Source organism: Myotis brandtii, unplaced genomic scaffold (assembly GCF_000412655.1).
Source record: "Myotis brandtii unplaced genomic scaffold, ASM41265v1 scaffold312, whole genome shotgun sequence".
NCBI lineage: Eukaryota > Metazoa > Chordata > Mammalia > Chiroptera > Vespertilionidae > Myotis > Myotis brandtii.
Window position 1 is genome coordinate 1,683,186 of NW_005361955.1, and position 12,479 is coordinate 1,695,664.

At 40.1% G+C, this 12,479-nt stretch overlaps 1 protein-coding gene across 1 annotated transcript in view; it reads left to right on the top strand.

Annotated features, from left to right (window-relative positions):
• Window positions 1-12,479, top strand: part of LOC102249044 (chromosome unknown open reading frame, human C3orf20) — a 61,557-nt gene that overhangs the window by 12,412 nt on the left and 36,666 nt on the right. Inside the window, exons 6-7 of the mRNA XM_014542715.1 lie at window positions 6,644-6,776; window positions 7,975-8,238. Coding sequence (XP_014398201.1) covers window positions 6,644-6,776; window positions 7,975-8,238 — 397 coding nt within the window. The remainder of the gene's footprint in view (window positions 1-6,643; window positions 6,777-7,974; window positions 8,239-12,479) is intronic.

Here is a 12,479-nt window from a genome sequence, read left to right on the forward strand (position 1 = left end):
TGCATGCCCGCATGTGGTATTTTGTGGAAGAGCCACACTCAAGGGACCAAAGAGTCGCATGTGGCGCGCGAGCCGCAGTTTGCTGACTACGGGCCTAACCAATGGACACAGACAACAGGGGCATGAGGGCATGAGTGAGGGGGATAGGGAGTAACATGGGGATAAGGACACATATGTAATAACTTAATCAATAAAAAAATTAAACAAAAAAAGAATTTTATATCCATAGAAGAAGATATAAACAAGTGGAAGAATATACCATGTTCATGGATTGGTAGAGTTAACATCATTAAAATGGCCATACTGCCTAAAGCAATGTATAGGTTCAATGCAATCCCTATTAAAATACCAATGGCATATTTTAAAAATCTTGAACAAACATTCCAAAAACTTATATAGAACCAAAAAAGATTCTAAATAACCAGCAATCTTGAGAAAGAAGAACAAAGTTGAAGGGATCACAATACTGAATATAAAGTTATAATACAAAGCCACTGTAATCAAAACAGCCTGGTAGTAACACAAGAACAGGCACATAGATCAATGGAACAGAACAGAGAACCCAGAAATTGACCCAAGCCATTATGTTTAATTAATGTTTGACAATGGAGGAAAAAGCATACAAAGGTGTATACAGTCACTTCAATGAATGGTATTGGGAAAATTGGACAAGTACATGCAAAAATATGAAACTATATCACCAACTTCGACCATACATAAGGATAAACTAAAAGTGGATAAAAGACTTAAAATGTAAGTCATGAAACCATAAAAATCCTAGAAGAAAATGTAGGCTGCAAAGTATCTGACATCTCATGTAGCAGAATTTTTACAGATACGTTGCCTAGAGCAAGAGAAACAAAAGGAAAAACTAAACAAATGGCACTACATTAAACTAAAAAGCTTCTTCACAGCAAAGGCAACCAGCATCAAAATGAAAAGGGAACTTACTGTATGGGAGAATATATTTGACAATGATACTTTTGGTAAATGATTAACTTACAAAATATATAATTACTCATATAACTCTACAAAAGGAAGACAAACAATCCATTTTAAAAATGGGCAGAAGACCTGAATAGACACTTCTCCAAAGAGTACATACAAATGGCCAAGAAACATATGAAAAAAATGCTCAGAGTCACTAATCATCAGAGAGATGCAAATTAAAACAATAATGAGGTACCACCTCATACCTGCGAGAATGGCTACCATCAATAAATCAACAAACAACAAATGCTGGCGAGGATGTGGAGGAAAAGGAACCCTACTTAGTACACTGTTGGTGGGAATTCAGATTGATATAACCACTGTGAGTAACTGTGGAATTTTCTCAAAAAGTTAAAAATGGAACTGCCATTTGGCTCAGTGATCCCACTTCTAGGAATATATTCTAAGAAGTCTGAAACACCAATCAAAAAGAAGATGTGCACACCTATGTTCATAGCAGCACAATGTACAATAGCTAAGATCTTGAAACAAGTGCCCATCAGTAGATGAGTGGATAGAAAAGCTGTGGTACATTTATACCATGGAATGTTATGCAGCAGTTAAAAAGAAGGATCTCATACCCTTTGAGACAGCATGGAGGAACCCGGAGAGTATTATGCTAAGTAAAATAAGCCAGACAGATAAAGACAAGTATCACATGATCTCACTTATATGTGGAATCTAATGAACAAAATTAACTGATGAGCAAAATAGAACCAGTGACATTGAAGCATGCAAACTGATGTATTTCAGAGGGAAGGGGGAGGGGGGAAGGAAACGATTAACCAAAGAACTTATATGCATGCCCTGACCGGTTTGGCTCAGTGGACAGAGCGTCAGCCTGCGGACTCAAGGGTCCAAGGTTCGATTCTAGTCAAGGGCATGTACCTTGGTTGCGGGCACATCCCCAGTGGGGAGTGTGCGGGAGGTGGCTGATCGATGTTTCTCTCTCATCGATGTTTCTGACTCTCTATCCTTCTCCCTCCCTCTCTGTAAAGAATAAATAAAATATATTTTTTAAAAAAGAACTTATATGCATATATGCATTACCCACAGACACAGACAATAGTGTGGTGAAAGCATGGGGCGGGTGGTGGGTGTGGGCTAGAAAGAGTCATAAGGTGAAAAATGGGACATATGTAATACTTTCAACAATAAAGATTTAATTTTAAAAAACAAAAGAAAACTTTTTTTAAGAATTTTATATCCAGCATGACTGTCCTTCAAAGTGAGATATTAAAACATTCCCAGATAAGCAAACATGAGAGAGTGTATGATTACTAGATTAACCCTGCAAGAAATGCTCAAGGGAATCCTGTAAGATGAAATGAAAGTACACTGGACAGTACCTCGAAATCATGTGGAGAAATAAAGATCTCAATGAAAGTAAAAGCTTGGGCAGTTTAAAAGCTAGCAGTATTATAACAATGGCTTGTAACTGCATTTTTTACATGATTTAAAAGACTGCCACATCCCTGGCCAGTTTTTCTCAGTGATTTGAGCGTCAGCCCATGAATCAAAGGATCGAGGGTTCAATTCCCAGTCAAGGGCACCTACCTTGGTTGCAGGCTTGATCCCTGGCCCCAGTTGGGGCATGAGCGGGAGGCAACCAATTGATATGTCTCTCTCACGTCAATGCCTCTCTCTCTCTCCCCTCCCCCCATCATCTCTCTCTCTCTCATATCAATAAAAAATATTTTTTAGGATGAGGATTAAAAGAAAGAAAAGACCTAAACAATCTAACTTTACAACTGTAGAAGGAAGGAAATAATAAAGATTAGAGCAGAGATAAATGAAATAGAGAATAGGAAAAAAAAAACAAAGAAAATCAATGAAACTAGAAGGTGATTATTTGAAAATATGGGCACATTTGATAAACCTTTAGCTAGATCAACTAAGAAAAAAGAGATGACCCAGATTACTAAAGTAAGTGGAATTTACTAATTCTATAGAAATAAAAAAGATTACAAGGGAGTACTATATACAGTTGGACACCAATAAATTGGATAACCCACATAAAAGGGAAAGATTTCTAGAAGCACAAAACCTACCAAGACCAAATCATGGATAAATAGAACATTTGAATAAGCATAGTCTGGAGATTGAATCAGTAATCAAAAAAACTCCCAACAAAGAAAAGCCCTGGACCTGATGGCTCCAGTAGTTCAGACATTTAAAGCAAAACTAATGCCAATCTTTTTCAAACTTTTCCAAAAATTTGAAGAGGGAACACTTCCCAACTTATTCTATAAGGCCTCATTATCCTGATACCAGAACCAAAGACACTACAGGAAAAAAATAACTGCAGACCTATATTCCAAAAAACATTGATGCAAAAGTTCTCAACAAAATACTAGCAAATAGAATTCAGCAGCATATTTAAAGGATTATATACCATGACTCAAAGGATGGTTAACTTACAAAAAAAAAAAATCTATGTAATACACCACATTAACAGAATGACGGGGAAAACCCCCACATTATCATCTCAATTGATGCAGAAAAGCCATTTGACAAAATTAAACACCCTTTCATGTTAAAAAACAACACTCAAACTAGAAGGAAACCACCTCCACATAATAAAAATAATATATGACAAACTGACAGCAAACATACTTAATGGTAAAAGACTGAAAGCTTTTCCTCTAAGACTGGGGACAAGGCAAGGATGTCTGCTTTAACCACCTCTAGTCAACATAGTACTGGAAATTCTAGCCAGAGCAATAAGACAAGAAAGGGAATAAAAGGCATCCAAATTGGAAAGGAAGAAATAAAATTATCTGTTTGCAGATGATATTACCTTATATGTAAAAACCCTAGAGATCCCATCAAAAAACCTGTTAGAACTAAAAAAAAAAAATCAGAAAAGTAGCAGGATAAAGTCAACACACAGAAATCAGTTGCATTTTCATATATGAACCAGAGGCCCCATGCATGAAATTTGGGCAAGGGGCTTGGCCCTTGCAGCCCCAGCCGGCCCTTACAGCCCCGGCTGCCTCAGCTGGCCCTCACAGCCTCGGCCGGCCTTGCAGCCCTGGCTACATCCTGAAGGTCATCCAAACAGCAACCATCTGGACAGTTGTTCTGCTGTTTGGTCTAATTAGCATATTAGTTCTTTATTATATAGGATAATAATCTGAAAAGGAAACTAGAAAAACAATTTCATTTATAATTGCAGCAAAAATAATAAAATACTTAAGAATTAACTTAACCAAGGAGGTGAAAAACTTGCATAATGCAAACTATAAATTGTTGCTGGAAGAAATGAAAAGAGACATAAGTAAATGGAAACATGTTCTACATTCATGGATTGGAAGACTTCATATTGTTAAAATGTCAGTACCACCTAGAGTGGTCTACAGTTTTATTGCAATTGCCATTCAAACCCCAATTATGTTTTTTTCAGAAATAGAAAAACTCATCCTAAAATTCACATGGAATCTCAAGGGACCTCTGAGTAGCCAAAGCAGTCTTGAAAAAAGAATAAAACTGGAGGACTCACAGTTTCTGATTTTAAAACTAACTACAAAGCTACAGTGTGGTATTGGTATAGAGACCGATATATAAACCAAAGGAATAGAATAGAGAGCTCAGAAGTAAACTCTTGCATATATGATCAAATGATTTTACAAGGGTGCCCAGACCATTCAATGGGGAAATACAGTCTTTTCAATCAGTAGTGCTGGAAAACTGGACAACCACCTGCAAAGGAATGAAGTTGGACCCTTACTTAACACCATATACAAAAATTAACTTTAAATAGATCAAGGACCTAAATGTAAGAACCAAAACAATATAACTCTTAGAAGAAAACATTGGAGAAAAGCCTTATGACATTGGATTTGACAATGATTTCTTGGATATGACACTACAGACATAGACAATACAAGAAAAAATAGACTAATTGGACTTCATGAAAATTTTTAAACTTTGTGCATCAAAAGACACTATCCACAGAGTAAAAAGGCAGTCCATAGATTGGAGAAAATATTTGTAAATTATATATCTCATAAGGATTAATATCCAGAATATATAGAGAACATATAATATTCATCAACAAAAAAAGCAAGCTGAATTAAAATGGGCAAAGCACTTGAAAATATATTTCTCCAAAGAACATATAAAACAGCTAATCAGCACATGAAAGATGTTTAATATCACTAATCATTAGGGAATACAAATCAAAACTATAATAAGATGCTACCTCATCCTACCCAAGTAGGATATCTACTATCACAAAAACAAAAAAACCAAGAGTGGAAGAGGATGGATAAACTCTTGTGCACTGCTGATGGGAATATAAAATGGTACAGCCACTGTAGAACACTGTGTGGCAATTCCTCAAAAAACAAAAAATGGAATTACCATAAGATCCAGCAATTCCACATCTGGGTATATATCAAGAGAATTAAAAACAGGGTCTCTGAGTGATATTTGTACACCCATGTTCATAGCAGCATTATTCACTATAGCTAAAATGTGGAAGCAACCCAAGTGTCCATCAGTGGATGAATGGATAAAGAAAATGCAATCTACAGTAACAATGAAATGTTATTCAACCTTTAAAAGGAAGGAAATTATGACACATGCTATAACATGGATGAACCTTGAGGACTTTGTGCTACCTAAAATAAAGCAGTCACACAAAGACAAATATTGTATGAATCTACTTATATGAGGTATAAGTAATTTTTTTTTTTACTTATACCTCATATATAAGTAAAACAGGCTGCCCTTGGGGAAGCATAGCTTGATTCATCACTGTCAAAACCATAGAGACAGAAAGAGGGATGGTATTTTTCAGGATCTAGGAGAGGGGGAATAGAAGTTATTGTCTAATGCAGTGGTTCTCAACCTTGGCTGCACATTAGAATCACCTGGGAATCTTTTTAAAATCCTGATTTCTGGGCCTCATCCTTTGGAAATTCTGTTTCTTTGTTATGGGGTGAGGCCACAACATTAGTAACAAAGAAACAGAATTTCTGGAGGATGAGGCCCAGAAATCAGGATTTTAAAAAGATTCCCAGGTGATTCTAATGTGCAGCCAAGGTTGAGAACCACTGGTCAAATGGGTACAAAGTTTTAATTTTACAAGATGAAAAGAGTTATAGAGATGGATAGTGGTGGTAGTTGTGCAACAGTGTGAATGTATTTAATACCACTGAACTGTACACTTAAAAATGAGATAGTAAAGTTACGTGAATTTTATCACAATATTAAAAAAAAAATTACAGTCCAATTCTCAATGGAGCCACAATACCCTCTGCAGAAGGCCTGAGATTAGCCAACATCAGAGAAGTGTTCAAGCCAATTGAGGTGGAATTGAAACTTCGTTGTTTAATCAGAAACATCAGAAGGTAATCATATTGGCATCCATGGCAGGCACACCTATGTGCCCCCCACCTACAACCAAGCTGCCCTTGGGGAAGCATAGCTGGATTCATCACTCTGTACAAGTATGCTCCACACACACTCTTGGTTGACTTGCAGAGTGACATCTATTTTATCAGTGACCTGTGCCCAGGAAGCATAAATGATTCTCTTGATTATTTTGACTCTCAGGAGATGTGGTTCTCCTGCTCCCCACCCCACCACTCTTCCCCAGGAGAAACCATTTTCTAAAACTCTGTCCCTAACCTTTTTACAACTATAGGAAAAATGAAAAATTTTGAAGAGATAACCTCATCACCCTCTCAACGAGAAACAGGAACTGCCTCTGACAATGTGGAGATCAGTGACCCCTGTCCTGAGGCCCGGGAGAAGCTGCAAGAGATGTGTCGTCATATGTGAGCATTTTAGAAGTTGGGGGTAGATCGGAGAGGAGGGCAGGGCTGGCAATCACCTGTGTATGCATAAAGGGAAAATCACAAAAGTGTCTGAGTACCAGGAAGTGTCAGCTACCCAGTACCCCTAATAATAGTGACAGGGTGATGACTTGTTCCCAGTCCTTCCTCACAATCCTTTTCAGTCCTTGTATGGCCTTATGAGGAAGATGGGATTGATGCCCATTTTGTGGGTGGGGAAACTGAGGCATTGCTTGAAGTCCCAAAGCTTGGTGGGCCTGACCCCAAGGCATTGATCTTTGCCTTCTCACCAGTGATACCATATCCTTTACGGAACTTCTTAGCGTATACAACCTTTGTGCCCTGAATGTTTTTTTCTTAGCATAATTTGTCAGAGTTCTGGAAAAAAAAAAAAAAAAAGGAAGTATCTCTCAAAACAAACAAAAAAATTGACATGGATGATTAATGATATTTTTGATATTACTAGAGGCCCAATGCATTAAATTCATGCAAGAGTAGGCCTTCCTTCCCCCGACTGCCGGCACCAGCTTCCCTCTGGCACCCGGGACCTGGGCTTCCCTCCAGCCGCCAGCAGGCACCCAGGACCCGAGCTTCCCTCACAGCCCTGGCTTCCCTCACAGAAGGTCGTCTGGTCAAATTAGCATATTATGCTTTTATTATTATAGATGGATCCAACAAGTCCTAGCAAGTTAAGTCTACATTTCTCTGAAGCCCAAACTATGGGCGATAAAGGACTTGAAACTTAGTCACCTCTAAGCCATATATGTCTTGGGCTCCCTGGGCCATTGAATATTACTACAGCTACAGAACATGGATAAAAGGAAGCCGCTCAGTTTTACTCCTATTATTACATTCTGGAAGGAAGCTCTCTTTCCCTGTAACCTCAGGACTAGAGGGTGAGCAAAGCCTCCAGCTCCCCCAGGTTCCCCTTCAGCACACAGTTCTACTCCTTGGTCCTTACCTAGAGCTAAAGATGAGAAGGACTGGTCTCAGAGCTGCACCAGTCTCTTCCCAGTTCTTCCTAAAAATACTAACTTTAAGGATGAGGGTAAGAGGTGGGGACAGGTACTTTTGGGACAGGGAATGAGATGGGAGTCCTAGGAGTGGGGGAGGAGCTATAGAGAACTTCACTGGTGAGTGAGAGCCAAGTGGCTAGAAGATATGCTGGTTTTCCCTGCAGAGAAGCCGAAAGGACCTCGTGGAAAGGGAAGAATGTCTTCTGCCCCATGATGTTACGCAACTACGGGGCAAAGATGCCCATTCATTCGGGGTCAGCTGTGAGCTCCTGTCACCCTCACCTTCAAGGTACTCAGACTCCCACTCCCACTCCTTACCAGTCTTCCATCTCCCATGCTCACTTCATTCAGCAGTCTCAGGAGTGTAAAGGAGGCAAGAAGAACATCAAGTTGCATTACACCTTCTGTGATGGGTCTTCCTTCGTTTAGTATCCTTTTATTTGGGGCTGCCCCTTGTCCCCAGCAACTTAGCCCTAGAGAACTTCTGGGCCTGAGTATTTACTTTGGTTTTTTCAGTTAATCCAAGAAACCTGGTGACAGGTCCTCCAGGATCGTAAGAGTAATTTCTAGGTCAGAGAGGACTCCCTTTGGAGAACATCTGGGTGGGAAGTCACCTTGGACCCCTACGTTTCTTGTAGAGATCCTGTTACCCACTCCCCAACATATTCTAGAGCCTGACCAGACCACAGATGCCCAACCCATGAGAAAGGCCGAACTCAGAGAGGGCGAAACACTTATTCCAGGTTTTGCAGTCTGAGTTGGACAAGATGTCAAAGAGGGGAGACACTAAGCCATTATTCAGTCTTGTCCCTTCATTTTAGGAATGGGTAGTCTGAGTCATTCAATGTCACAAAAGGAATTTGGTGGCAGAGCCAGGCCTGGATTCAGGGCTGCCTCACCTCTATTTAGGGCCCTCTCTCTGGCACCGTTTTTATGCCTTTTAGGATTGTTTCCTCCAACAGAGAGCAAAATAGAGAATATGGAAGGGGATGAATAAAACCACTGGGCATTGTGTCCTCTACCTTTGGAGAATAGGGCAGCTCTCTGAGCTGTCAAACAAGCTGCCCAGACAGGCCTGCTTGGCAACACCCCCCTCAATTCATTGGGCCTCCTCTCCGCTGAACTGGGAATTCAGAATTTAAGTGCCCTGTCAAAGGAATCGTATTGTTTCTATGACTGTAAATGAGTCCATTTATCACACTCTGCTCAGCCCTGCTTCTAATGTGCCCTGTAATATTGAACACAGCAAACTCCTTCCAGGGTAGCTGCTGCTCCCTATGGGTCATGGGGCTTCCCTCTCCCCACTTTTCTAACTTTACACTGCATTGGATAGGATCATCCCCCTGAGCTCCTCATGAAGGTTATTAGGTTATTGGTGGGACCAGAGAGGGTGGACTAGTTTACAGTCAGGGCCCAACACCAGCCTGCTGGGCTCCATGTTTTCTCACCTGTCCCAGATTCCCAAGCCCAACCTGGGTGGGACCACCCCAAACCTGCAGGCCATCGCTACTAGCATGCTTGACTCATACCCCAACAATGAACACATCCTGGCAATTAATGTGTTTCCTATTTGGGAGTCCCAGGAGGTCTGGGTTTGGGGCTTAGTTCTTCTTGGTGACTGTGCACAAGTCACTTTATCTCTCTGGGCCTCACTTCCCTCCATTATAAGATGAGGAAGTTAGACCCAGTGATCTTGAAGGAGAAATTCTGTTATTGTGTTCAAATGGTTAAAACACACGATGCAGCTGTTGGATCCCTCTTGAGAAAAGAAAATGTTTGGAAAACACTTCTCTCTTCTCATGGCTTCACAGAACAGTAGGCTCAGCAATTGATTATATTTTCACAGAGATACTGGGAAAAGCTCTCAGGTAGAAATAATATTTCTACCCTTGAAATGCCAAAAAGCTCCTGATGGGCAAACCCCAGAACCATCCCAATATGCATTTCATTTGGGTTGTCAGCATTTCCCTGAATCTCTTCCCTTAGTCCAGTGGTTCTCAACCTTCTGGCCCTTTAAATACAGTTCCTCATGTTGTGACCCAACCATAAAATTATTTTCGTTGCTACTTCATAACTGTAATGTTGCTACTGTTATGAATCGTAATGTAAATATCTGATATGCAGGATAGTCTTAGGGGCCCCCTGTGAAAGGGTCATTCGACCGCCAAAGGGGTCGCGACCCACAGGTTGAGAACTGCTGCCTTAGTCGTTGATTTCCCTCCAAACTTCCCTCAAAGTCCTTTTTCATATGAAGATATAAACTCATCACATTGATATCTATATAATAACAGCCTAAGTGACAGTTACAGCAGAACAACTGGTCGCTATGATGCGCACTGACCACCAAGGGCAGATGCTCAACACAGGAGCTGCCCCCTGGTGGTCAGTGCGCTTCCGCAGAGGGAGCACCACTCAGCCAGAAGCCTGGCTCACGGCACAGCAGTGGTGGCAGGAGCCTCTCCTGCCTCCGCAGCAGCGCTAAGGATCAGTGAGCCGAGCGGTAAGGAGCCTGCCGCTAAGGAGCAGCGAGCGGTAAGGAGCCTGCCGCTAAGGAGCAGCGAGCGGTAAGGAGCCTGCCGCTAAGGAGCAGCGAGCGGTAAGGAGCCTGCCGCTAAGGAGCAGCGAGCGGTAAGGAGCCTGCCGCTAAGGAGCAGCGAGCGGTAAGGAGCCTGCCGCTAAGGAGCAGCGAGCGGTAAGGCAGGCAGACATCCCTCAAGGGGTCCTGGACTGTGAGAGGGTGCAGGCCTGGCTGAGGGTCCCCCCCTCCCTTGTGCACGAGTTTTGTGCAATGGGCCTCTAGTAAAGATATAAACCTTGGTCACTCTGTGTTCAGTACTGTGCTCAGCACTATTCCTTTAGAGATGTGTTGATCACTCAGAACCATAGTGTGAGGTAAGCATTTTTTAATATGATAAACTGCTCATAACATAAAATGCACCATTTTAACCAATGGCATCAAGTGCATTCACAATATTATACAACCATCACCACTATTTATTTCCAGACTTTCATCACCCCAAAAGGAAACCCCATACCTTTTAAATAGTCACTCTCATTTTCCTTCCTCTACCCTTCCTGATGACTGCTAATTTGCTTTTCACCTCTATGTATTTGCCTACTCCAAATATTTCTTATAAGTAAAATCATGCAACATGTGCCCTTTTATATCTGGCTGCTTTCACTTAGCATAATGTTTTTGACGTTCTTCCACATTATACAGTTGACCCTTGAGCATGGCAGGTTTTAACTGTGCTGGTCCACTGATAGGTGGATTTTTTTTTCAATTGACTCATTCAGTTCAATTGGCCCTGCTCAGTTTAATTGCCCGAAGTTTATTTGATGTGCGAAGTTCAGTTGATCCTTGCAGTTCAAATTTGTGTTGTTCAAGAGTCAACTAGAGGTCAGGAATCCTTGAATGTGGAGGGCCAGCCTAAGTTATACACGGACTTTGTCCTAAACGGGCTGTAGGCACCCTTAATCTCCATGTTGTTCAGAGTCAATTGTATTATGCATCAGTACTTTATTCCATTTTTTTAAAAGGGGGGTAAAATTCACATAACATAAAATTGATTCTCTTAACATGTATAATTCAGCAGCATTTAGTACATTTACAACGTTGTGCAACTACCACCTCTATCAAATTCTGAAACATTTTTGTCACCCCAGAAAGAAAACTCTACACCCATTAAGCATTCACTCCCTATTTCTCCCTACTCCCAGCCTCAGCATCACCAATTTGCTTTCTGTGGGTTTGCCTATTGTGGACATCTCATATAAATGGAATCCTACAATATGTGGCCTTTTGTGTCTAGCTTTTTCACCTAATATAATGTTTTCAAGGTTTGTACATGTTGTAGCATTCATCAGAATTTCCTTCCTTTTGGTAGCTAACTAATATTATGTGGATTATAACACTTTAAAAAATTCATTCTTTTATTTATGGACATTAGGTTGTTTCCACCATTTGGCTATTAAGAGTAATGTTGCTATGAATATTTTTGTCTAAGTTTTTATTTGCACACCTATTTTCAATTCTTTGGAGTTTATATCTAAGAATGGAATTACCGCATCACATGGTAATTCTATGTTAATTAATTAAGAAGCCTTCAAAATGTTTTTCATAGTGGCTGCACCATTTTATTTTTCTATCAGCAATGTGTTGAGGGTTCAATTTCTTCACATCCTTGACTATACGTGGTATTTTTCCCCTTTTTTTAAAAAAAATTCCAGCCATTCTAATGGGTGTGAACTGATATCTCATTATGGTTTTGACTTGCATTTCCCTAATAACTAATGATTTTGAGCATCGTCATGTACCTTCTTTGTATATCTTTTTTTTAGAAATATGTATGCAAGTCCTTTGCCCATTTGTTGATTGTCTTTTTCTTATGAGTTCTTTATATATTGTAGATACTAGAATCTTATCAGATATATGATTTGCAAATATTTTTCCTATACTGTGGGGTGTCTTTTCACATTCCTGATAGCGTCCTTTGGTGTACAAAGTTTTTAATTATGGTGAAGTCAATTTTTCTATTTTTTTGTCCCTTGTATTTTGGTTTTCATATCTATGAACCCATTACTTATTCCTATGTTTTCTTCTAAAAGTTTTATTTTATTTTATTTTAAATTAAATCTTTATTGTTCAGATTATTACATTGGTTCCTCT